Source organism: Pollachius pollachius (genome assembly GCF_949987615.1).
Source record: "Pollachius pollachius genome assembly, chromosome: 18".
NCBI classification, from domain to species: domain Eukaryota; kingdom Metazoa; phylum Chordata; class Actinopteri; order Gadiformes; family Gadidae; genus Pollachius; species Pollachius pollachius.
The window spans coordinates 4143532-4170977 of NC_136951.1; the positions used below are offsets into that span (position 1 = coordinate 4143532).

A 27446-nucleotide genomic window follows, 5' to 3' on the forward strand; every position below is an offset into this window, starting at 1 on the left:
CAACCAGGGGCCACCGCGACGGATCACCTATATTCTGGTTGAATGTTTTAACTCAACATTTTAAGGAATATGATATGTGTTTTAAAAATATGAATATGGTGTTACATGTTGAAATCAAAAGTTTTCATAATTCATAAAATGGTCAAATAAATATGTGGTTGCTTTTATAAAACTGTTGCCTGTAAATCAACAAGGAACTAGACGGGAGGGAGGCGGCAGGTATCTTTGTGTAAAAGACCCGTGCGCTCCCTCAGGAATTAAAACACACACCTTTACCTGGCCGCGTCACGTGATCGAGCATACCTGTCCACACAGTATCACCGAGCAGCTCACTGGTCGCGGTGCTCGTCTCCTAAAAGATAGCGTCTCAAATTTACGGCTCATCGTAACGCCTCGTCGTCCTCCTCAACAACAAGCGGACCCGTGGAACCGGTTCCCGGGGAAGGGAGTGACGCTACCTACACCGTTCAACGAGGAGGAAGAATAACACACGATGACACGGTGACACAACGCGGCTCGACTGAGGCTACAAACTCAAGGAAAACACACCGAGTACGACAATTCAATCTGCATAGGTGAGTTCTTACAGTTGTTGCGTTTAATAGTGGCAAAATGGAGCCGCCTCGTCTTGCTGTGACCTCACCCCCAGACTGGCTCTACCGGTCTCCCTCTCTTTCCACCTCTCTCCGTGGGAAGTTAGCCGTAGTATCACGGACGTCTCTACGCGTCCACCCCCTCTGGCCGGGATGTGTGTGTGTGTGTGTGTTTGGTTGTCATATATTTACACGTGTGAGTTGGTGCTTCTTGTGTCCGCCAACACCAGCGGGTTATGGCTTTCTGATTGGGAGGAACATCCACTTACAACTAACATTCCATGTGGGATTTGGAGGTGAAACTTCTGACTAAAGTCGTCCCTGTAGCACACGAAATAGTGAAGGAAAGCCTCCTTTCATGTGTACCTCTGTACCAGGGGCGGGGGTTGGGGTGTCAAAACAATCGTTTAGGGGTGAATAACATTTCAGAATAAGAACATGAGATGAAGAAATTGTAAAAGTAAAACGGCTACTACAAAATGGGACAAAGAGTTGGTTTGTTAGACAAATTACTGAATATATGGGATAAACTTATAAACTGAGACAGAATCTTGAATAGATTCTCAACAAATGTTTGAGTTTGAGTATTCAACAAATGCTTGAATACTCAACAAATGTTTGTTGCTGTTTTCAAAAGGACACTTCAGGAAGTGTTGAGCATGTGAGGGCGGTGTCGGTATGTATCTCCTCCACCCTGAAGGGGCCAGATGTCTCAGGGTAAAGATAGACAGGTACTGTATATCAAGATAGGTATATGGAGATAGATGGACAGGTATATGGAGATAGACAGATGTTTCCCTGCATGTTGAGGGGAACACAGCCAGTATGCACTGTGTTTCGTTCCATTCACACGAGGTGAGCTCCAGTGACTGTAACTGATATACCTGATGCCTGCTGGCGTCAGTGTCGGGTTAACCTCATTTAGTGGAGGTTTCTGGAGAAAGGACATGAACATTATTTAAAATCGGACTGTTTGGGCGTCTTGGGCAGGAAGTGCACTCCTTTTGATTAGGGAAATGTTCCGTCAGCATTTGAATCCTGATCTCCAAGGCAAATGTTATCGATGTTCTCCTTAAACAGCACTTCTCATCTCTGAGAAGCATGACGTAGCGATACGACTCAGGGCATGCCACGGGTTTCACAAGGGTCAGTTGGCTTAGATGCCATGTTGGCTTATTATTTATACTGTTAAAACAATCATGGCTTGTTGAGAACTATTGGCTGCTATCTTTCCATTACATTTGCTTTCCATCATCGATCCGGACTCTGGAAGCTCTGTTCTCCAAGTACTTGCCCACTTGAAACGGTGTCCATACCTTAAACGTGAAGCTTTAAAAGGAGGGAGCAGTATTTTGCATGCAGCTGTGCATGCAGTTCCTATCCATTTAAATATCTTTTCACCAATGCATACAACCACATCTGAACTGAAACATTTGACCCACAGGTTATCGTATGACTTATCTGTGGGCAGTGGGGCGTGAGTAAGAGAGCAGGTAGGGCTGCCGGGTAGGAAGAGGGCTGTTCTCTGGGGAACCAGAGGAAACTCAGCTGCAGCTAATTGACTGGAACCCTGCTGTGAGGCAACCTGTTGAACACCTACTTTAATTATTATTACCACGATAATGTACCCCTGCAGCGCCTCCCTGCCTGCTGCACAGAGTCGTATCATCAGAACCTTCTGGCTGGGAGTCTGATTACCTTGACCGCTAAACTAGTGCGCCTCTAGCTATTCGGTCTAGTTGTTGTTTTAGTTTTAGTTTTAGTTTTAGCTTCCTTTAGTATCTGACTCCAGCTGACGTCCTTAACAGAATGGATAGAGCTGTTGTAATGCTGTCCCCTCTCCCTGGGGTGGTAGAGAGGGGACAGCATTAGCTTTGTTCAACTAAATGGCGGTTACTTAATACATGGCCGTTGCTTCCTGGGCCTTGATATATAAATGAGCTATATTGGGCAGCTCTACTTTCCAACGGATGTCCACCTTTGTTGCTGGAAGTTGCCAATGTTTATACACATATCAGGTGGACACAGGCACCAGCAGGCTGTGTTTAGAGGGATACTCTTTCAAAACAAAAGTACCTTCCATGTGGATTCGGACCACTCGGCAATATGAGTGTTTGTTCTTAAAACATCACTAATTTTGTGGGTGTGTGGGTGGGTTCTACCACCTCTACAATCCAACTTTCCATCCCCCATTCTGGTCTTGAACCCTGCAGCCAATCGGATAACTTCCTGCTCCGTACCCCTGGGTTACCTACCCACACTGCCTCTGTCCCCAGATTATCGGAGAGCGAACTACTACAGTCTGCTTCTGTTAAACTATGGCAAGATTTATCTCGTGGCTAGAAAACCCTTGCTCAAAGGTTGAAGGCAGGAGAGCTGTTGTATGATATTTTCTGTGGCATCATTCAAAGTGAATTAGCAGGCACCCAACAGTATTTATACGAGAATGTGATTAGGCCAGTCTACAGGGACTTGGGGGGGTGGGTCTGTGATGGCGCGGTCGGATTACACAAAGACAGACAGACACGCTGCCTTTACATCTCAGCGTATTCCCCGGATTTGTTAAAATTCCTACAATGATGCAAAGCCTTAATACCTGAATAGTGAATACAATATGGTCAGAGGTCAAAATGCTGTGTCATTGTGTCCCCTCATCCAGCCGTACCTGTCTACCTGGCCAGGTAGGCTCTCAGGTTGCATGACATTTAGGGGAACGCCCCTCAGATCCATCAGAGAACCTGTTGATCAAGTCCACACTAGAGTCTGGAGGGGAAGTAGAATAAAGAATAAAGAGTAAAGGCAGCGGGGTCGCTAGGAGGCGTGGCTTTATCAGCAGATAATGGTGTGTTCCAGATGCCTCGTACACCAACCACACAAATTGCTCTTGTGACGTTATTTCCTGGCTTGTAGCACTTATAGTGTTCCTGTTTGTCTTTGTGATTGTGTCATGTCATTGGCTAGTCATTGTTATTGTCAGCTACATTAGCCTTTTTAGCAAACCAGCTCGGAAACAAACAACACAACTTTACATTGTATTGCATGCACAGCAAGGCCGTTCAATGCATAAATTGGTTGTTTGTTTCCGAGCTGGAACTTAACCATCCGTGCATCCGTACATGTGGCGGGCCACACGTCACTATAAATACAGCTTTCTGCAAAAGGACTCTATGCAAATGTTCAGGTGCCAGACAACCTATCACTCACTTTAAAAACAATGTCAGCCTGTGGCCAATGGTTGTATGGGGGGGGATAATAGCGAGGGTGGGGTTGTTTGTGGGGTTAATGATGAGGTTGGGAGTGTGTGTGTGTGTGTGAGATTGTTTGTTCAGCTGCATGCTATGCATAGTTGCAGTAACAATAGCCAGGTGAGCAGTGATGCTGCTGTCAGGTCACAGCTCTCCGTGTTTCCTGTTGGACAGGCTGACAGCTCTAGAAGAATCTTTCTGTGATCCTGCTATGTTAAATATAGACCTGCCACTCACAACCCAGGTCAATGGAAGCAGTGTCAACTGAATCATCTCCTGGAGTCACTTGGCTGTTGGGACACAGTGCAGCCCATGTGCACGTACAACTTTTCAACCACGAAACCTAAATCCCAAAACCGCAGAACACACACCCCACACCTGTACAAATGCTCAACACAATGGGCGTGGCACATTACAGACACGGCACAGGGCTGTTTACTCAAGTCCGCAGGAACAATGTCAAATAAGCAACACTTATTCAGTTTATACTTGCTTCCTTATGCAATGCAGTAGGGAAATTAGGACTGGCTTGAGGAGACGGAGGTTTGAGGTGGAGAATGAAATGTTGATGAGGAGTGGAATAAATAGGCTTGGGAGCCACTTCACCTTAAACTGCCCCAGGCAATGCTGGAGAACGGGTGTGGCCGTTAGCTCACTCCCCTTTTGTGTGTGTGTGTGTGGTCTCTTCAGGGGCTAGATGCTGAAGCTGGCAGCCTAGTATACTGGTTAGGGTATTATACTACTACTAGTCTAAAGGTAATGTGAATTATCAGTCTACCTGGAGGCATCCCTGAGCAAATATCCTAACCCTCCATGCTCCCTAATGACAAATCAACTGTTAATCCCTTTAGATGAAGATGTCTGCTGAATGGTTAACTATTAAAGGTCAGTTTACTGAACAAATTTCCTTTCTTCCATAATATAAAACCAAACACATCTCCAAGGTAAACGGGGTCGATCAGGATTTGAAAGGTGTGATTTTTAGGAGAACCAATAATTCCCAATGTGTCAATCAATATAATTATCCCGTTAGACTGTCTCTCAATGTGGTTCATCATTGGTTTTATACAGATTATAGTCAATCTGTTAAAATAGTGGTCTGGTCTTCTTTGAGTCTTGGAAGTTGCTAGCCCCAGTATGGATAATGTATGAGCGTATGGATAACATCTAGTCGGCCTATGAGTTTATATTGATGCTACTTTGTGAAACATTTGCCTTGTTACCACTGAGGTATTGATAACGATGACGATCAATCCGATCTCTGTCTGTCCGTCCGTCCACAGCAGACCCCTGAGCCGCCAGGATGAGTCAGCGTCAGCGGGCCGACTCCACCGGCTCCCTGGGGCCCGACGATGAGGTCATGCCCTACAGCGACGACGAGACCGACGACGAGTTGGACGCCAGCTCTGAAGGGGAACCGGGGGAGGCCCCGGAGCACGAACCCCCTGTGGACACCAGGGCCAGTGGTGAGTCCCCCAGTGGTGTCTAGTGGGGGGGATGAGTCCCCCAGTGGTGTCTAGTGGGGGGGATGAGTCCCCCAGTGGTGTCTAGTGGGGGGGATGAGTCCCCCAGTGGTGTCTAGTGGGGGGGATGAGTCCCCCAGTGGTGTCTAGTGGGGGGGATGAGTCCCCCAGTGGTGTCTAGTGGGGGGGATGAGTCCCCCAGTGGTGTCTAGTGGGGGGGATGAGTCCCCCAGTGCTGTCTAGTGGGGGGGATGAGTCCCCCAGTGGTGTCTAGTGGGGGGGATGAGTCCCCCAGTATAAGTTTCTGAAGGGCTAAGTGTGTACACATGTGTTTGTGTTTCAGCGTGACGTCTGTTATTCTAGATCTGGGCTGGAGCGTGATGTATGTGTATCTGTTGTCTGTTGTTCTAGATCTGGGCTGGAGCGTGATGTATGTGTATCTGTTGTCTGTTGTTCTAGATCTGGGCTGGAGCGTGATGTATGTGTATCTGTTGTCTGTTATTCTAGATCTGGGCTGGAGCGTGATGTATGTGTATCTGTTGTCTGTTATTCTAGATCTGGGCTGGAGCGTGATGTATGTGTATCTGTTGTCTGTTATTCTAGATCTGGGCTGGAGCGTGATGTATGTGTATCTGTTGTCTGTTATTCTAGATCTGGGCTGGAGCGTGATGCATGTGTATCTGTTGTCTGTTATTCTAGATCTGGGCTGGAGCGTGATGTATGTGTATCTGTTGTCTGTTATTCTAGATCTGGGCTGGAGCGTGATGTATGTGTATCTGTTGTCTGTTATTCTAGATCTGGGCTGGAGCGTGATGTATGTGTATCTGTTGTCTGTTATTCTAGATCTGGGCTGGAGCGTGATGTATGTGTTTCTGTTGTCTGTTATTCTAGATCTGGGCTGGAGCGTGAAGTCCAACGACCGTGCGTACCACCAGCTCCCTGAGTTCCAGAGGAAGGTCTTCCTGTGCATCAAGAAGAGCAAGTACTCTGTAAGACAATGTTACTGCAATCTTATTCTAGAATTCGATTCAACATGATATCCTGGTGGATTATCAGATCAAACAATGTTGGGGGGGGCGGATGAAAGATGGATGGATGGATGGATGGATGTGATCTTTAAAGATTTGACTGGCAATCAAACAGAACTTATTATTAGTGTTGAAGCTAATCCTGTTCCACTGGTATACTTATTGGTATGCAGGCCTGCCATTTCTAACTCGATAGTTTCTGTGAGCTTCAACCATCTTATAGAAAACTCTTAGTTGAGTTTTCCTTTGCGATCAAAGTTAGAACTTGAATGAAGAGAATAACACAAGGTCAACTTGGCCAATGAGGTCTGGAGACAAAGCTCTTGCCATCTGCGTACACCGACCCTCACCTTTCCACCCCAGCAATCAGCTGGTTCTTCGGTCAAACCGGTTTTAGATTCAAGACCTCAGCAAAACCAAATGTTGACAAAACAGCAGGAAAGAGCTTTCTAAATGACAAATGGTTCCATGTCGTCAACGTATACAAGCAAACCTCCCTAGGACAATGTCTGACGTACATGGTTTATGGACAAAGATTAACTGGGGAATATCAGGACTGTTTCCTGTTCCGTGGCCCAGTTTATCAGTCGGTGACTTTGTACTATTTAGCTTGTTGTTAAGGGACAGATGGGGTAATGAGTCTAATGTTGTGAAGGGACAGATAAGGGTAATGTGTCTTATGTTGTTAAGGGACAGATGGGGGTTATGAGTCTTATGTTGTTAAGGGGCAGATGGGGGTTATGATTCTTATGTTGTTAAGGGGCAGATGGGGGTTATGAGTCTTATGTTGGTAATGGACAGATGGGGGTAATGAGTCTTATGTTGTTAAGGTGCAGATGGGGTAATGAGTCTTATGTTGTTAAGGGGCAGATGGGGGCTAATGAGTCTTATGTTGTTAAGGGACAGATAGGGGTAATGAGTCTTATGTTGTTAAGGGACAGATAGGGGTAATGAGTGTTATGTTGTTAAGGGACAGATAGGGGTTATGAGTCTTATGTTGTTAAGGGGCGGATGGGGTAATGAGTCTTATGTTGTTAAGGGGCAGATGGGGGTAATGAGTCTTATGTTGTTAAGGGGCAGATGGGGGTAATGAGTCTTATTTTGTTAAGGGACAGATAGGGGTAATGAGTGTTATGTTGTTAAGGGGCAGATGGGGGTTATGAATCTTGGGCTAGAATGTGGACCGTGAACATTCGCAATTTTTATGTAATATGACTTTTATTTCGAGGTTTTGGATTTTGGAAAAGTGACTAAGCAGACTTCCAGGTTAAAGTCTATCTTATAAAGCCGCTCCTCTACACCCTTCTAGAGAATGGGAAAGTCATCGAATTTAAATGGAAGCCTGGATTCATGGTGAGGTCAATCTGGGTTCAATCCCTGATGTCTCATCTGTCTTTAGACAGGTGTGAGCCTACACCCCTACCTGCTCCTGAATAACTTGTAACATTGATGACCTGTATGAAGTAAGTCACTTTAGGTGGAAGTGTCTCAATAGTGACTTCATAGTCTAGTCGTTAGTAAAATGATGGTTTGACATAATGTCATGTGTCAAATGTAGTGTTTCTGATTTATTTCTGTCACCAGGGGAACGGCATCAAGACCTACAAGTACAACGTCTTCACCTTCATCCCCCTCAACCTGTTTGAGCAGTTCAAGAGGGCTGCCAACCTCTACTTCCTGGCCCTGCTCATCCTGCAGGTACACAATAGGGATTGATGTTAACATTTATTTTCCCTGGCCTTATCTACAGCGGATCTTAATGGTAACACTCCATTTTTAACTCGGACGACATTCCTCTATCATTTTGGATTGAACTTTAGCTGACCAGATCTCTGACATCATACCGAGCAACATTTGCATTGCTTTGCTTTGCATTTTCCCATCTGCTTTTAATATGGAAGTCATGTGATCAACGTACATGATGGGACGGGAGGGCGGTGACCTCCGTTCTACACATCGTCCTTTAGGATGGGTGGTTATGTGTGGGCGAGGTCTGGTTGGACCCCTGGAGGGATGAGGGTGGGTGGCTGACGGATGGATTGATGGGTTCAAAGTGTGTAAATCATTTGGACCAGTGGTTGGATTAAAGGAGGGGAAACTGATATATTTTGGTTTGTCTTGTCGCTGGAACGGATGGACAAGTAGATGAGGAAACTGAGTTGTTACTGGAGCATGCGTCGGCCTCAGGTGAAAGTATAATAACGCACCAGGGGATGGTGAAGTAGATAATGAGTGAATGTTTAGGCATTGGGATAAAGATGTTAATTTGATGTTACTAAGGAGTTGGGTGAAAGCAATGCGTCATGTTTCCTGCGTGTGAGGTCCTCATTTCCTGTTTCCTGTCAGATCATCCCAGAGATCACCACCCTCCCATGGTACACCACCCTGGTCCCACTGGTCCTGGTACTCAGCATCACCGCCATCAAGGACCTGGTGGACGACCTGGTACAAACCCTTAACCTGACCTTATCTTAGCTGCTGGGTGACCTGCTAAACCCTTAACCTGACTTTATCTTACCTGGCAGACGACCTGGTACCTCACCCTTAACCTGACTTTGTCTTACCTGGCAGACGACCTGGTACCTTACACTTAACCTGGCCTTATCTTACCTGGTAGACTAACTGATACCTTACCTTTAACCTGACCTTATCTCACCTGGTAGACTAACTGGTACCTCACCTTAACCTGACCTTATCTCACCTGGTAGATGAACTGGTGCCTCACCCTTAACCTGACCTTATCTTACCTGGCAGACGACCTGGTACCTCACCTTTAACCTGATCTTATCTCACATGGTAGACGAACTGGTACCTCACCCTTAACCTGACCTTATCTTACCTGGTAGATGAACTGGTACCTCACCTTAACCCGACCTTATCTCACCTGGTAGATGAACTGGTACCTCACTCTTAACCTGACCTTATCACACCTGGTAGACAAACTGGTACCTCACCTTAACCTGACCTTATCTTAACTGCTGGGTTAACTGATATTTAATCATTTCTGGGGGCACTTCTTTCACCTTGACATTATTTTCCAGAAATCTTTGAACTAATTAAGGGACTTATGTAGCCAATGGTCTTTCTAATTTGTCCATTGTTCAGGAAGAAAGCTATAGGGGTAATCCGTAAAAACATATATATATATTGACTGGCGTACAGTCAATATATGATCTCTAAAAGGGTTTGTTCAAGCCACTGACTGGCTCAGATTATTTTCTTGCATATGGAAAGGATTTTGTTCTTGTTTTTTCTTGTTTCGCTTGATCTGGCTGGTTTGTTGTTGTGTTGAACCAAGTCTCGCCCACGGACAGCCTAACGAGAGTTGAGTTGCAGGGAGAGAGCGATGGAAACGTGAGTGGGACCTGACGAGGGGAGAGGTGGTTGGGTTGGACTGCAGAGAGCCTAACTCAATGTTATCCTAAAGATTTGGGTGAGGCAGAGTTGAGATTGTAATGAGAACAGGGAAGCCCTGGAGCAACGAGATCTCAGAGTGAGACTTCTCATTGAGCGAGACTTGGTTTGACACGGTAACAAACAGACCGGGCACCTCACCTTAACCATATCTTACCTGGTGGACGACCTGCTACTCTCCTTACCTGACCCGAACTCAAAAAAACTCGGTCTTGTCTGATGGTGATTTACCTCATGGGACAACAAGCGATGAAGATATTCAGACAATAGCTGATGGGTTCAGAAATTGTTGCTCTCCAAACAGGAGGTTTACCTGCATGCAACCGAACACTTCTGATGCCAAACTCGTGTCCCATTGCTCACAGATTCTTCATTAATATATGGATATGTTTGTAGAGTTCAGTGGCTAAGTGACTGCATGCTGATGTCTGTGTGAGACTGTGTGTTGGCATGGTTTGAGAGCTGTTGCTTTGTGCTACAGGCCCGCCACCGGTTGGACAAAGAGATCAACAACAGGAAGACTGAAGTGCTTCTAGACGGAGGGTAAAACTACATAATGTGATCAAATCCTGCAACTAGTACATTCAGAGTTTAAATTTTGTTGTAAAAACAAGTATTCGATCCATTCAGCAACTTCTTTAATGCGAGCAAAGCTTGTCTGCATGTAGATGAGACCGATGAAGGGTTTACAGGCAACAAACGAGTCAATAAAGCCTCCTTGTAACCGCGGTTATCCTCTCCTCAGCTTTCAGGAGACCAAGTGGATGGACATGCAGGTCGGGGACGTGGTGAGGCTGAAAAAGAACGACTTTGTGCCAGTAGGTCAACTTCTTCATTATAATAATCATTTAATGTTTATACTGCCTTTCATCTGAGCCGAGGTGCCTGACGCGTGGTCGACCCAGTCAAGCACCTCGACTGGGTCGAGGTGCTTGACACACTTGACACACATTGACGGACCTTGAATAAGGATATTGAACCAAAGGAAATCCTTTACTTTGTTTTCTTGCAAACACGTGCCTCTGGCACCGAGTATTATCCCAGCATCTGAGGCTATAGTTTGGATGTTTTACATCACTGTTTGTGTATAAACACATATTTTCTGATAACTCATATTTGTATTGCTTTGCTGTCTTATGTATTTTTTATCAAATCGATCATTATTATTTTTTATTCGTTCTACCTTGAGCCAAGGAATTGTGTCTGTGTGCTGTAAGTGTGTGAAGCCTCCTGACGCTGCGTGATCCTCTGTGCCCAGGCTGACATCCTCATGCTGTCCAGCTCCAACCCCAACAGCCTGTGCTACGTGGAGACGGCCGAGCTCGACGGGTAAGACCCACCCCACCAGATATTATCAGGGTCGGGTCGCTGTGCTTCTCAGACCTTGTGCTGGTCTGTTGGACTCAGGGGCAATGGACATCCCAAACCCAGGACCTCTCCCAACCCAGCTCCCCGCTCACCCCCAACCCATCTTGACACTTTTGGGTTTCTTACCGTGTATGGGAGGAGTGAAATCTGGAGAATTTCTAGGGGGATTACAGTTGATGATTATTTGTCGCTAGTTTGTCGAGGTGGATTTCTTAGTACGTGGACGTCTCTGAGGAACGCGCTGCATAACGACCGTTGTTCTCCATGTTGAACCAGGAGAGAACATAAGCAGGCTTCCATAAGCTCTCCTAATGTGTTTGTGTTGGCCTTCGGTGTGGGATAGTGGACATGTTTATTGAACTAGGAGGTGGGTCAGGACCAGCGCACCAAAACAAAGGGCCTGAGGCCGCTCCCCCATCGCTGAAAACAAAGGAACATAGCTCTGTACCGAGCCACTGATGCAACAAGCTGCTGCGCTCACGACGCCTCTACCTGTTTACATTCCAGTAACTTTCCATGACCTGAAGAAAAAAGAAAACCACGCTTCCCAATGTCTAGAGTCACTTAATGACACTAAGAAGTCTCTGAGAAGTCACATTTATAGAAAACATTGATTTGATATCAGCCAACCTTTTGTGTGTTCGTTTGTATCTCAGGGTCACCCAATTCAACAAGGTACATTCTAAAATACAGTTTTAAGCTACTTCCTTATCTCTAGATAAAAGCTTTTCTCTGCCTAACTTGTTGTTCTGCTCATCTGTCTTCTGTCCCGTCGGTCTGTCTGTCTCCAGAGAGACCAACCTGAAGTTCAAGATGGGTCTGAAAATCACAGACGAGAAGCTTCAGCAGGAGCACCAGCTGGCCCAATTCAATGGTACACAATACGTCTGTCTGCCTGTCCGTCAGTCCTATCTCTGTTCACCCCTCTCTCTGTCCATCTGTATTTCCCTCTGCTTTTTAACCCTCATTTGTGTTTTCCATCCTGTTAATTCCTCCTTTTTGTCCTCTCTCCGCATCATGTTTGAGTGGCACCGAGGCAGAGACGCTAAACAAATAAGTAGTACAATACACTCCGGATAGGACAGGAAATGCAGAGGCGACACGAAACAAGCTTTTTAAAGTTCTCTTTAGAAGTCAGAAGTCTGCATCCTCACAGGGACACCGGTGAAGGGATGCTCTGGGAAAGTAGGGTATCATAAAAGTAGGATCATGGATTTGGGATTTCATGAAAATAGCGTTGCCAGTGTTCAACTGGCATTTTGTCATTGTGCACACAAACGCTACCCAATGCACACAATGATAAGCAAACATTTAGCCCACTGTCTATCTAGAGTAGATAACAGTTTTGATAAGGTCTCTTTGTCCTAAGATTATGTCGTTTGTAGTTCTCCCCATGTAACCCGCATCTATGTGTGCTTTTTAAATCCCATTTGATATATTAAAGTAATTTTGATAACTAACAAAGTGCTTTATTTCATGAATAAAGATGTATGTGTTTCTACCGTCAGCCTACTAGATCCCATACTACATGCAGAGAAAAATGTCAGGGCTACTTCTCACAGCTTAGCCATATATTGCTCATTTTAAGCTAGTGAGGACAGATTGGGTCTATGTTTGAGTTTGACATCTTTCTCTCACCTCTCCACAGCCATGATTGACTGTGAGGAGCCCAACAACCGTCTGGATAAATTCACGGGGACGATGCAATGGTCCCGACACAGCTACCCTGTGGACCTGGACAACATACTGCTGAGAGGCTGCACGATCCGCAACACAGACGTATGCCATGGCCTGGTGATATTCGCAGGTACGTTGGTCCCAACAAACACAGGCTTACAGCAATCGGTTTGCTGCCAGATGCCACAGTCCCCACAAACACAGGCTTACAACCGGAGGTCTGTCTGTGGTTTCTGATGGTGTGCTACCAGTAACACGGCCTATACGGTTGTAGAGATGGCGCAACATTCTATATGCTTTTGTTTTAGTTCTGCTGCTGTAAATGATTACGCCATTGAGATAAGCAGAAGCAAATTAGGATTTGCCATTCAATACCGCCTTCTTTCGTCTCTCGAAAATCGCTTTGGACCTGTGTAACCCAAAGACATCACATTGAAATGATAATAATGTTCAATGATGTCGTCAATACGTGGTGTTGGATAAGAATTCAATTTGATAATGGAGAAGAAATACCTGAAATCATTACAACCCCGCCAAGGCCACAGGTCCTTTCCTCTTGAGAAAGACCTCCTGTAGGACACACATAGCAGGGGCCAATCAATTTATTTGTCATCAATTAATGACAGACAGACAGACAGACAGACAACTATATGAAAACAAAGGAATTGGCTCCTACAGTATATCTGGAGCAGACCCATATTCCTTCACAGTAGGCTTGCATACTAAAATAACATCTTACTTTGTTAACAGTCTAAACCACATTCTTTAAGTAACAACGACTGACCCATCAGGATACAAAATGGGTTGGATGTCCTTTTTGCGGGAAGATCTCCTAGATTGGTTTCCTTTGGGTTCGACTCTAGTATTGGAGAGATGCAAGCCTTGACTTGCAGCTGTAGAAGAAAAAACTGCTGTTGTTGGTTTTCGGAGTGCAGCCTCCTGTTCCACCCTGGTCTAATGTTTCCTGCTGAACTATGTGGGCCCGAAGAATGTTTGGGAGGTCAGTTGCTATTGGCTCCGCAGCAACCTCACCATGAAAACCTTTAGTCCCATCTACTGCACACCTTCTTCTCCGTGTCAGTCTTGGTCACATATCCAAGCTGGTCTTGAACTGCACCTGGAGCTCTACCTCGCTCGGCCGTCCTCACGCATATTCTGCATATACCAAAGATGGGCAAATAATTCAAATACTATTGTGCCACTACTGTTTCATCAGACCACTTCCATGAACTGTCATGGACATGGTCATAAAACCAGCCATGACAGTAAGGAAATAAGGAAGTAGGATTATCGCTCCCCGATCAAAAAGCTGTAGATCAACTAGGGTCCTCCCCAAACACCAACAACCATACCATCTCGAAGCTAAACGGATGGTTACAAACAGGCACACAAATTCATCTCAGACATTTATAATAAAGGGAGCAAGCCCAAAATCCTTCCAATTAACCTTTTTGCTACCATATAGCTGGCTCAGAAGTGATTTGTCAGCGAAGAGGTTAATTTGTTAATTGTTGGGTGACCATCACATCCCAAATCTGCTGAAGCAAATGTGACTTGCTCCTAATATAGAACCCAATGCATTTTTCCAAAACCTTTACAACTGTCACTCCCGCCAGTTTGCAGTTTAGGCTTCAGAAGTAATGGCAGTAGCCCAAGCTACTGCCAGTAGCCCAAGCTAGTTTCAGTGATGGATTCCTGTGACGGTTTATTTGGTTCCTAGATGAATGCTAGCTAGTTTTATGCTAGTGGAAGTGTAAAGGTATTTTCTTTCTGAGGCAGGGAGTGGTGTTGTATGAGATGGTTCTGGCGGTCCTATTGGGTCTGATTATACTGAGGTTGTGTCTCTGTTCTCTAGGGGCTGACACCAAGATCATGAGGAACGGCGGTAAGACCAGGTTCAAGAGGACCAAGATCGACATCCTGATGAACTATATGGTTTATTCCGTAAGTGTGATGACACTATTGAATGTGTCAATTTTTAAGTATCCCACCTTCCTAATCTGGACTGGTTCATCGGTCCCCTTGTTGCTCTCTGCAGCCCGATTTAACACAAGGCCTTTAACACTGCCTCTCCCAGTGCCTCCCACTGCCTCTCCCAGTGTCTCCCACTGCTCCTCTCCTACCGCTCCTCTCCTACCTCTCCTCTCCTACCTCTCCTCTCCTGCCGCTCCTCTCCTACCGCTCCTCTCCTACCGCTCCTCTCCCAGTCTCTCCTCCCCCAGTCTCTCCTACCTCTCCTCTCCTACCTCTCCTACCTCTCCTCTCCTACCTCTCCTCTCCTACCTCTCCTCTCCTACCTCTCCTCTCCTACCTCTCCTCTCCTACCTCTCCTCTCCAAGTCGCTCCTCCCCCAGTCTCTCCTACCGCTCCTCTCCTACCGCTCCTCTCCCAGTCTCTCCTACTGCTCCTCTCCCAGTCTCTCCTCCCCCAGTCTCTCCTACCTCTCCTCTCCTACCGCTCCTCTCCTCTCCTAACGCTCCTCTCCCAGTCTCTCCTACCGCTCCTCTCCCAGTCTCTCCTACCGCTCCTCTCCCAGTCTCTCCTACCGCTCCTCTCCTACCGCTCCTCTCCTACCGCTCCTCTCCTACCGCTCCTCTCCTACCGCTCCTCTCCTACCTCTCCTCTCCTAACGCTCCTCTCCCAGTCTCTCCTACCGCTCCTCTCCTACCGCTCCTCTCCTACCTCTCCTCTCCTACCGCTCCTCTCCTACCGCTCCTCTCCCAGTCTCTCCTACCGCTCCTCTCCTACCGCTCCTCTCCTACCGCTCCTCTCCTACCGCTCCTCTCCTACCGCTCCTCTCCCAGTCTCTCCTACCGCTCCTCTCCTACCGCTCCTCTCCTACCGCTCCTCTTCTACCGCTCCTCTCCCAGTCTCTCCTACCGCTCCTCTCCTACCGCTCCTCTCCTAACGCTCCTCCCCCAGTCTCTCCTACCTCTCCTCTCCTACCGCTCCTCTCCTCTCCTAACGCTCCTCTCCCAGTCTCTCCTACCGCTCCTCTCCCAGTCTCTCCTACCGCTCCTCTCCTACCGCTCCTCTCCTACCTCTCCTCTCCTAACGCTCCTCTCCCAGTCTCTCCTACCGCTCCTCTCCTACCGCTCCTCTCCTACCTCTCCTCTCCTACCGCTCCTCTCCTACCGCTCCTCTCCCAGTCTCTCCTACCGCTCCTCTCCTACCGCTCCTCTCCTACCGCTCCTCTCCTACCGCTCCTCTCCTACCTCTCCTCTCCCAGTCTCTCCTACCGCTCCTCTCCTACCTCTCCTCTCCTACCGCTCCTCTCCCAGTCTCTCCTACCGCTCCTCTCCTACCGCTCCTCTCCTAACGCTCCTCCCCCTGGGCGTGTCAGATCTTCGCACTGCTGATCCTGGTGGCTCTGGGCCTGGCCATCGGCCACGGCTTCTGGTACGAGCAGATCGGCTCCTTGGCCTGGTACCTGTACGACGGCAAGGACCAGGACTCCTTCTACAGAGGCTTCCTCAGCTTCTGGGGCTACATCATCGTCCTCAACACCATGGTGCCCATCTCCCTCTACGTCAGGTATGGATATTAATGAGGATTATTAGCGTCTAGTCATTAAGCGCTTTTGAGTTGGCCCCCCATCAACTCATAACGTTGTTATTATGGTCTGTCCAGTGTGAGTCTCATACACGTCTCCTGTGTGCAGTGTTGAGGTGATCCGTCTAGGTCAAAGTAAATTCATAAACTGGGACCTGCAGATGTACTACGCAGAGAAGGACACGCCCGCCAAGGTATGTACACGCCCTCCGTCCGAATATACCATCTGTATGTGTACTGCTGTACATACTATCTGTATATGTGGTACTATACATACTATCTGTATACGTAGTGCTGTATGCCCTCTTATATGTAGCACTGTATATAACATCAGGTATAGGTAGTACTCTATGTGCTATATAGGTATTGTTGTCAGTGCGTTTATACTAAACCAAAGACCGATACAAGAACAGTGCCTGTCCACAGTCCTAGTTCCCCTTCCTCCCGACTGGTTCTCCTGTACCGTTGTTTGAGCGCTTGTCTTCCTCCAGGCTCGGACCACCACCCTGAACGAGCAGCTGGGCCAGATAGAGTACATCTTCTCTGACAAGACCGGCACCCTCACGCAGAACATCATGGCCTTCAAGAAGTGCAACATCGGTGGAAAGACTTACGGTGAGAACCTCTCTCCGTGGTCGTTAAGGGACGACGAGAACGACCAGCACCTCTATTGGGGATTTATTAGGACCTTCCGAGAACCTCAATCAGTGGTTCTAAAGTTAAGTTCTCAAATAGCTCAGATAAACAGTATGAGTATCATTGAGACCTGATGGGAGAAAACATGCCTCAAAAAGCACCAATGGCATGGTAGTAAAGGTGGTGCCAGAGTGGATAGGAAAAAAGGAGAGGGAGAAATGTGATGGTATGAGAGAAGACTGCCACCTGCTATCTTCCTGGTGTAACTACACGATGGCTATGAAGGTCTTATCTAGATTCTCAATTATGATGGTGATCTTATCTATATTCTTTATCTCACAGGCAATCCCATGACGGCTAAAGGTGTTGCACTGGACCGAGGAAGGGTAAAGATATTGTTATTACTAAATTAATGAAAACATCAACGTTTATTCAAATTTACTGGCATGCTGTGTACAAATAAGTCCTTATCAATGTTAACAATGATAAATGAATGAGTTAGTCACTTTTCCATTTTATTGGTAATGTCCATGCGCCACTAGTACAGTGTATACCTAAACATGCACGTTGAGACGAGGTTCTTGGTCTCTTATGAGTTATACTTGGTGCTGCAGCCGGTGGACTTCAGCTGGAACATGTACGCGGACCCCAAGTTCGAGTTCATGGACCATTCGCTGGTGGCCTGCATCCGCTCCCAGCAGGATCACGAGATGCTGGAGTTCTTCAAACTGCTCTCCCTCTGCCACACCGTCATGGTGGAGCACAAAGAAGGTGAGGAGAAGGAGCATTCATTCATTCATTCATTCATTCATTCATTCATTGGCTAGGGGAATGGGTGATCGAAAGGTTCTGGTTTCGATTGCCAGTGTCCCAAGTCTACCTGTAGCCCACGATGACCCATTACCACTAGCTGCTCCTAATAACATGGATCTGGAAACGCTGTAATTCGCCCTGGGATCAAGGTAAAATTGTGCGTGTGTCCCAGGTGAGCTGGTGTACCAGGCTGCCTCTCCTGATGAGGGCGCTCTGGTGACGGCCGCCAGGAACTTTGGCTTTGTGTTCCTGAACCGTACCCAGGACACCATCACCATCAAGGAAATGGACCACGAGGCCACCTACAAGATGCTGGCCCTGCTGGACTTCAACTCTGACCGCAAACGCATGTCCATCATCTGTAAGTACACTGCACACCTACACACATCTGCAGGTCTTACACACAGATATAAGCGGCATACCTAAAGCTCATTCTTAAACCCAGGGTATCCAAGAGAAGTATGCCCTTCTGAATACTGTGATGCATTTGTCTCTCCAGTGAAGTTCCCAGACGGCCGTATCCGTCTGTACTGTAAAGGAGCCGACACGGTCATCTACGAGCGCCTCTCCCCCCACTCTCTACACCAGGACACCACCCAGACCTCCCTGGATGTGAGTCCACACCCCCCTAAGGCTCCACTTCACTTTACATCCATGAGTTGATGAGTTAAGGGTGTGTTTATCACCATGAGTTAAGGGTCCAATTATCACCATGAGTTAAGAGTGTGTTTACCTTTTATGAGTTAAGGGTGTGTTTAACACCATGAGTTAAGGGTCCGTTTATCACCATGAGTTAAGGGTCCGTTTATCACCATGAGTTAAGGGTCCGTTTATCACCATGAGTTAAGGGTCCGTTTATCGCCATGAGTTAAGGGTCCGTTTATCACCTTGAGTTAAGGGTCCGTTTATCACCATGAGTTAAGGGTGTGTTTGTCACCATGAGTTAAGGGTCCGTTTATCACCATGAGTTAAGGGTGTGTTTGTCACCATGAGTTAAGGGTCCGTTCATCACCATGAGTTAAGGGTGCGTTTGTCACCATGAGTTAAGGGTCCGTTTATCACCATGAGTTAAGGGTGTGTTTATCACCATGAGTTAAGGGTGCGTTTATCACCATGAGTTAAGAGTGTGTCTGTGTCTACATTCATTCTCTCCAGATCTTCGCCAACGAGACCCTGCGGACCCTGTGTCTGTGCTACAAGGACATCAGCCAGGCCGAGTGGGATGAGTGGTCCAGAAAGCACACGGCCGCCAGCTTAGCCACCAGAGACCGAGACGCTGCCCTGGACATGGTCTACGAGCAGATCGAGAACAACTTACTGGTCCGTCCACATCATTATCAGTTATCATACCCTGATTACATTTAGCACACGCTGTCATTAAGGAGCAGGTAGGGGTATGGTGCTCTAAGAAGGAAAGTCATAGGGGACAAAACTGTCTGTGTAGATCTACCAAAGCCTTCTAACTGTAATTGTAGTTTGAAAGGTTGACCTACTGGGATAAATTAAGCCAGCTAGACAATTTTTGGTTGATCTAGAATAGATTTAAAAAAATTGCATACTGCTACATCCTTATGTTTCTGAATCTCAAGTGAGGCTCAAGCTTTGTAAACCATTGTTGTCAACCAATGGTAAGGTTATTATTATAGTTGTATTGGTCTTAAGTAGGCTAGGCTATGAACATTACTGTTTTCAAATTTAAATCACATTATCATTGTTGTTCATAGCCTATTATAGTTTTGTCAAATCGAAAAGCATTTTTTTAAATGCAGGTTTTTAAAGGTCTATCTTATACATTTATAATTTCCCTTACTCTTTTATTTTATCTTATTGAAATGCTTATTTAACCCATTTGTACCGGCTGCTGTGCGGCGCAACATTGTATCTAGTAGATACAATGTTGGTCCGCGCAGCCGGTACAAATGGGTTAAGACCGGATTGCGCATCAATGCGTGTTTACCATTAAAGGTAAACACGCACAGATGCGTGATCCGGTCTGAATGGGTGAAACCTGTGTAATCATGCTGTGTCTCCGGCCCCTCAATGGGGCCGGAGGCACATCGAAGTATTTGTCGATTTCAGAATCAATTATTTGTTATTTACAAAGTGGGTAAAAATTTGCACAGACACAAGTTTATGGGGCGAGATGGGTTTTCTCCAGAGATAGGCTGGCGTCTCCCTTAGGAACTATATGGCAGACATGTGTTCACACTTGAAGCACTTACTCTGTGGGCCAACCTGCTCCTTTAACTGCCCTGTTTAAACCATGCTCTGGTACATTGACCTCCAGTTTATTACATGTGATTCATCTGATTGGCTGACGGTTATGTCCTGTTTCAGATGATTGGAGCCTCGGCCATCGAGGACAAGCTTCAGGACGGAGTTCCAGAGACCATTGCAAACCTGGCCAAAGCCGACATCAAGATCTGGGTCCTGACTGGAGACAAGAAGGGTACTTAACCCCCCACTGTGACCCTAACCCCACCTTAACATAACCCCCACCTTAACATAACCCCCACCTTCACATAACCCCCACCTTCACATAACCCCAACCTTAACATAACCCTCCACCTTAACATAACCCTCCACCTTAACATAACCCCCACCTTAACATAACCCTCCACCTTAACATAACCCCCCACTGTGACCCTAACCCCCACCTTAACATAACCCTCCACCTTAACATAACCCTCCACCTTAACATAACCCTCCACCTTAACATAACCCTCCACCTTAACATAACCCTCCACCTTAACATAACCCCCACCTTAACATAATCCTCCACCTTAACATAACCCTCCACCTTAACATAACCCTCCACCTTAACATAACCCCCACCTTAACATAACCCTCCACCTTAACATAACCCTCCACCTTAACATAACCCTCCACCTTAACATAACCCTCCACCTTAACATAACCCTCCACCTTAACATAACCCTCCACCTTAACATAACCCTCCACCTTAACATAACCCCCACCTTAACATAACCCTCCACCTTAACATAACCCCCACCTTAACATAACCCCCACCTTAACATAACCCTCCACCTTAACATAACCCCCACCTTAACATAACCCCCACCTTAACATAACCCCCAACTTAACATAACCCCCCACCTTAACATAACCCCCACCTTAACATAACCCCCCACCCCACCCTAACGTACCATAACCCCTCCACCTTAACATAACCCCCACCTTAAGATAACCCCCCACTGTGACCATAACCCTCCACCTTAACATAACCCCCACCTTAAGATAACCCCACACCTTAATATAATCCTCCACCTTAACATAACCCACACCTTAATATAATCCTCCACCTTAGCCAAACTGACTTGTTGTCTTGTGGTTCCAGAAACTGCAGAGAACATCGGCTTCTCCTGCCAGCTGCTGACGGACAACATGAAGATCCACTACGGAGAAGACGTCAAGTAAGTGTTTGTGTTTGTGTGTCTAATATAAATAGATGGCGTGTGTTGGTAGGTGTCCTCATCCAACATGCTTGTGTCTATAGATAGATAATGTATGTGTTTGTGTCTATAGATAGATAACGTGTGTGTTTGTGTCTATAGATAGATAGATAACGTGTGTGTTTGTGTGTGTTCCCAGTGAGAAGCTGCGGGTGCGCCAGGCCCTCAGGAGGAACGTTGCTCCCACGTTTGGGAACAAGAAGAAACCAGCCGAGCCGTTCTTCCCCGAGCCGGGGAAAAACGCTCTGGTGATCACCGGAGGGTGGCTGGTCAGTCTCACACCCTCTAGATAGGCCACGCCCCATTGATGATAGAACACGCCCCCCTGAGTGATATGCCAAACTCCTTTTTAGACGATGAGTCATGCCCCTTTTGATTGATGGGTCAAGCTCCTCTTGATGATGTGTCACACCCCTATTGATGATAGGCCACGCCCCTCTTGATGATTGGCCACGCCTTATATGGTGTAAGTGTACTTCTGAGCGTGGTGGTGTGTCATGTTTCCAGAACGAGATCCTGTATGAGAAGAAGAAGAAGCGGCGCCGTCTGCGTCTCCGTCGTCTCGGGCGCCGCCCTCTCCCCGCCAGCCCCACGGACGGACAGCCAATCAACGACTTCGAAAAGGAAATGAGACAGGTGAGACAGACCATGCTTTACTTTTCCCTCGCTGCACACTAACCATACCTTTTTTATATACCCCTACTGTACCTTTTGATATGAGCCAACTACCCTTATGCACGCTTACTACATGTTTACCACATCCTAATGTACGCTTACTATAAGTTTATCAACCTTTAAGTACACATGCTATACCTTCACCCTATCCTCATGCACACGTGCTACACATTTTCCATACCCTCATGTATACTAACTACCCCTTTTCCATACCCTCATGCACTCTAACTACACCTTTACCACACCCTCATGCACACTAACCACACCCTTACCACACACTTATGTACACTTAATACACCTAGACCACAACCTTGACCATACCCTGACAAAACTTTACTACTCGCTATTCCTTCAAAATAAAATTTGCCGTTGGATTTTTCAAACCAAATCACTTTTTTTATTGCTCCTCCAATTCCAATGTATGCTTTGAGTGTTCTCAGCCCCACTTGCAAATTGCTTTAGATAAAAGTGTTCCTAAATCTATAAGTAATACTGGGTTTGATGTGAATGCATGGCAGGTGGACTTTGTGGACATGGCGTGTGAGTGTGAGGCGGTGATCTGTTGCCGGGTCACCCCAAAGCAGAAAGCCAACGTGGTGACGCTGGTGAAGAAGTACAAGAAGGCTGTGACTCTGTCCATCGGAGACGGGGCCAACGACGTCAACATGATCAAGAGTGAGTGGCTCATGCTCAAATGCTGTTTGTTGCTACAGTGCGGCTAGCGCATGGACTAGTGTGTTTGCTAAGGCATTGGGCAGCGCTTTGGCTAGCATTGGGTTTCCTCTGGCTAGGGCTTGTCTAATCAAATGGCAGTTTGCTCCCGAAGTCCCATGGATATGGGACTATAATATGGTAAACATGTTTAGGTCGTTATGTGTTTTCATGTCTTTATGGACATGACACTAAAGATAGACGGTAACGATGGTTGAAAGCTATGTTGTTAGCGCACTAGTGTGTTGAACAATGGCCCTGCCCACATTCATGTACTGTGTTGTCGAATGCCCTTTCCTTTGTTAGCCACCACAAGCCCCTTCCCGATGGTAAGAGAGGGTTGCCTCTTGTCATGCTGATGTCTCTCCCTCTACATGCTAACGCCTCATTCCTGTCCCGCTCCCCAGCCGCGGACATCGGGGTGGGGATCTCCGGCCAGGAGGGCATGCAGGCGGTGATGTCCAGCGACTACGCCTTCGCCCAGTTCCGCTACCTGGAGCGCCTCCTGCTGGTGCACGGCCGCTGGTCCTACATCCGCATGTGCAAGTTCCTGCGCTACTTCTTCTTCAAGAACTTTGCCTTCACGCTCGTCCACTTCTGGTTCTCCTTCTTCAACGGTTTCTCCGCCCAGGTTAGCCCCGCCTCCTGCTTGGTCACGTGACGCCAGCGGGTGACTGTGATTGGATGGGAGGGTACATGTTGAAACATGACTAGGAATTATGCTAGTCATGCTTTAACTACAAGGGGTACTTGGGGAGTATTCTGGTTAAGTTAGGAGGGCTATTTTCCGGTTTAATAACGATATAGGTATAGGTATCAAAGTGTACTTGGGTACCACATTAAAGTGTGTTTAGCTACTATACCAAGCTTTATGTAGTAATTATTAAGCCGTATTTGGTTTGCATAATTAGGTGTATTTAGGTTTATCATTGTTGTATTAAGGTGTGTTACTGTATCTAACTGTATTTCATTATATTAACATGTATTGAGTCACTATTTTGGGGTTTATTGAGCTGTATTTAGTTAGTGGTGTACTAAGGTGTGTGTGTGTGTGTGTGTGTGTGTGTGTGTGTGTGTGTGTGTGTGTGTGTGTGTGTGTGTGCTGGATTGAGCAGTATGGTAACTGTAATGCTGACTCTGTCCTCTAGGTGGCGTATGAAGACTGGTTCATCACCCTCTACAACGTGTGCTACAGCAGCTTGCCCGTGCTACTAGTGGGACTAATGGATCAGGTAATGAAACCCCTTACCATCCGGATCACATCCACTTTCAACTAAACCATCATTAACACACTCTTGCCATAGAAGAGAAGTTAAAGGCACTTTAACATCATTTCTAGTTGCAGAAAAATATGTTCAGTATCGAACATGACTAAGTATTGAAGTGACTAAGGGAAGGTTCTGGTTTAAGTAACAGTATTATGGTCTTTCTAGTTTTTGAACCATATTCTTTTTTTAATGATGTGCACATTAAGTTATCTGACTATCTAATCGATCCAAATAAAAGATCATTTTTTATTGAACCTGAACATTCGTTTGCACTCCTAACTAAAGCTTCTCCCTCCTCCCTGCAGGACGTGAACGACAAGCTGAGTCTGAAGTTCCCCAAGCTGTACCTTCCGGGCCAGAAGGGGGCGCTGTTCAACTTCAAGAAGTTCTTCATCAGTCTGTTCCACGGGATCTTCGTGTCGCTGATCATCTTCTTCATCCCGTACGGAGCCTTCCTCCAGACCATGGGGCAGGACGGGGAGGCGCCGTCCGACTACCAGTCCTTCGCCGTGGTGACTGCCTCCTCCCTCATCATCACCGTCAACCTGCAGGTCAGTACCACCGGTTTAAGCCGGGTTTACAGTCCTGGGTACAGCGCGCTGGTGAAGATCCACTCGGAGACATGATGCAGCGTTAGAGGGTCGTAGAGCAGCCTGCCTTATCTTTACACATTGTTAACCCTTACACAAGAGGGCAGGGCAGTGTCCGAGCCCAGATGGAGACCGACCTACAAGCACATTCGGAAACGGAGAGTCTTTTCATTGCAAATATGTTGGGTGAAGTGGTTGGTGTATCACAACCAGTTAGAAATAGTGTTTTGATTTTGGCTGGTGAATTAATGTCTGTCTGTTGAAAACCAACAACACTAGACTGTTCCCTGATCGACCAATCAGTAATTACTTTGTACGAACCTCTGCGTGTGTGTGTGCGTGTGCGTGTGCGTGCGTGCGTGCGTGCGTGCGCGTGTGCGTTTAGGGTTAGAGTTAGTGCCGTGTACAAGTCTGTGTGTAACGACGTTGATCTTCTCATACGTGCAGGACATGAGGGATTAATTTAAGCTTTAGAGAACACTAAGTATATCTCTATTGTTGGGAATTGTATTTTTATTTTATATACGTGTTTTAACTGTGTGTGTATTCATATGTGTATTTCTTAACGTGTTGTAGATCTCGCTGGAGACCTCCTACTGGACCTTTGTGAACTGCTTTGCGGTGCTGTGCAGCATGGCCATCTATTTCGGCATCATGTTTGACATTCACAGTGCCGGCATCCACGTCATCTTCCCCTCCTACTTCACCTTTACTGGTCAGTGCCTGTCTCTCTCCCTGTCTGTCTCTCTACCTGTCTCTATCTCTAACTACAGATCATATTTACTGCCAGATACATTCTGTCTCTTTTGACAACGCCTCCACTCTGTTTGAACTGTCTCTAAATGTGTTTAAACGCTCTCTAAATGTTTTCATAGTGTTTTGAGGTGTCTCTAGATGTGTTTTAAGCTGTCTCTAATTCTGTAAAAACAGTCCTTAGACGTGTTGAAACTGAAACGATCCCTGAGCGTGTTGAAGGGGTCCCTAATGTGTTGAAGCGGCCCCTTAACGCGTTTAAGCGGTCCCTAACGTGTTGAAGCGGTCCCTAACGTGTTGAAGCGGTCCCTTAACGCGTTTAAGCGGTCCCTAACGCATTGAAACGGTCCCTAACGTGTTGAAGCGGTCCCTTAACGCGTTGAAGCGGTCCCTAACGTGTTGAAGCGGTCCCTTAACGTGTTGAAGCGGTCCCTTAATGCGTTGAAGCGGTCCCTAACGTGTTGAAGCGGTCCCTAACGCGTTGAAACGGTCCCTAACGTGTGTGCAGGCACGGCCTCCAACGCCCTGCGGCAGCCCTACCTGTGGCTGACCATCATCCTGACGGTGGGCATCAGCCTGCTGCCCGTCATCTGCATCCAGTTCCTATCAAAGACCATCTGGCCCTCCGTAGGAGACAAGGTACGACCCCCCCCCCCCCCCGACCCCCGACGCTGTTTCCTCCTCTCATGTGACGGTGTGGCCCCAACTGTGCGAACACCTACCAATACACCTTAACTGATTGGTACACTGGTGTCCGTGGCAACAGGTCCAGAGGAACAGGAAGAAGTACGAGATGGAGGCGGAGGAGGAGAAGAGGCCGCCGACGTTCCAGAGGGGCGGGCGCTCCCGTCGCTCGGGCTACGCCTTCTCCCACTCCCGCGGCTACGCCGACCTCATCTCGTCGGGTCGCAGCATCCGGCGCCGGCCCACCGTGGCGGGCGGGGCCCAGAACAGCATCCAGGAGGCCAGCCGGGAGGGGGAGAACATCTGACCGGGGGGCCTGCTCCAGGATGGGGGGCCTGTACATATTGTGGTAGCCGTCCATGCTAACATGGTGTTAGCTTAGTGCTAGGTACAGGTGGGCGGGAAAAGGGAGGGTCCAACTGGACGGGAATCCCGTCTGCGCTTTACTTGCGCCAAGACTTTATACGTGAAACCGGCCCCCCGCTTACTGGGCCATATTCAGTAATAAATTATGAAAACATTCGATTAGGATTGGAGAACATTTTGGAGATGTCTGAAGATCACCAGCGGTCCTCCGGACCCTGGTCCCTGGACCCTGAACTGGACCTGGACCCCCCAGCACACCCCACCGACGCCAACGCCAAGGATTCCAGGGCTTCCTTTCACGCAGGAAATGTGTGACGTAATGTTATGATACTCAGGATTTTAAGATGGGAGACTTGGTCATAGTCTAGCCTTTAATATATATATACTTAATATAAATATATATATTTAATTAGTGATTCTCCATCCAACACTTTAAGAAAGAAGCTTAGGTTTGTTTTTATATGTGACGAGGTTTTCTACTTGGCAACAAGTGTCCAGAGACGAAGAGCTTCGACCAATCAGAGGTGAAATGCCCCTTTGTCTTTTTAAATGTAGTGCTGTGTCCGTGTGGTTTGAACCGCCTTACGGCTGATGTATTTAGTACGGCAGGTGTGTGAGCCTGAATGATGTCATGCTGAATGTAATGGGTGGTTGTCTCCGTCTTTCTGCTCCCACACCTTTCTCTCTACAAGAACTGTGTCTCTAAAGAGAAATTAAGAAACAATCCACCCTTACATTCTTATATTTTAGCTTTTTAATGCACCAACCATGATGACTTACTACTTCTGAGTAGCTGAACTTGATGAAACCAAAGAGGTTTTCTTTTTTCTCTGTCAATGTTTTTATTTGAAATCTTGTTACAGCACTCCCGAAAACTTCATTTTAAAATATATCTGTTCTGTTACATTATCTTATTATTGCAGTCGACGTGTCTAGGATGCTTGGACGTCCATCACTGTTTTATCCTGTGGTTGTTAATAAAGGCCTGTTTAACAATCTCAACCTAGACTTGCATTGGTATCGACCAATTCAATTATGGTCAAACATTCAATTTCTAGTTACAAACATATTCTATATACAAGAAGTCACTGCTCTTCACTGGCGCGTATACCCATGAATCTCATGGTGATAAAATAT

At 46.8% G+C, this 27446-nt stretch overlaps 1 protein-coding gene across 2 annotated transcripts; it reads left to right on the forward strand.

Moving 5' to 3' along the window:
• Positions 1-308: 308 nt before the first annotated feature.
• atp8b1 (ATPase phospholipid transporting 8B1) lies at positions 309-27311 on the forward strand. 2 transcript variants are annotated; one of them, XM_079756031.1, is made up of 30 exons: positions 309-575; positions 5122-5304; positions 6193-6290; positions 7914-8027; positions 8676-8774; positions 10225-10286; positions 10489-10561; positions 11002-11072; positions 11903-11985; positions 12760-12918; positions 14644-14732; positions 16132-16322; positions 16450-16534; positions 16832-16955; positions 17319-17362; positions 17591-17747; positions 17962-18150; positions 18289-18401; positions 18945-19109; positions 20127-20238; positions 21148-21223; positions 21402-21531; positions 21770-21898; positions 22456-22612; positions 23056-23279; positions 23797-23880; positions 24222-24467; positions 25083-25221; positions 25768-25898; positions 26026-27311. In XM_079756031.1, exons 2-30 carry the CDS (start codon positions 5142-5144, stop codon positions 26248-26250), a joined length of 3732 nt encoding a protein of 1243 aa, XP_079612157.1. In that variant the 5' UTR covers positions 309-575; positions 5122-5141; the 3' UTR covers positions 26251-27311. The 2 variants fall into 2 exon arrangements, with proteins under 2 accessions (XP_079612157.1, XP_079612158.1); XM_079756032.1 differs by having other exon boundaries at positions 5125-5304.
• Positions 27312-27446: the final 135 nt, after the last annotated feature.

Bases quoted from the DNA above. Each gene is read 5' to 3' on its own strand.
- atp8b1 (XM_079756031.1), top strand. From the start codon at position 5,142: ATGAGTCAGCGTCAGCGGGCCGACTCCACCGGCTCCCTGGGGCCCGAC. The intron at 16,323-16,449 runs GTATGGATATTA...TCCTGTGTGCAG, and splicing joins CCCATCTCCCTCTACGTCAG to TGTTGAGGTGATCCGTCTAG. The intron at 23,881-24,221 runs GTAATGAAACCC...TCCTCCCTGCAG, and splicing joins TAGTGGGACTAATGGATCAG to GACGTGAACGACAAGCTGAG.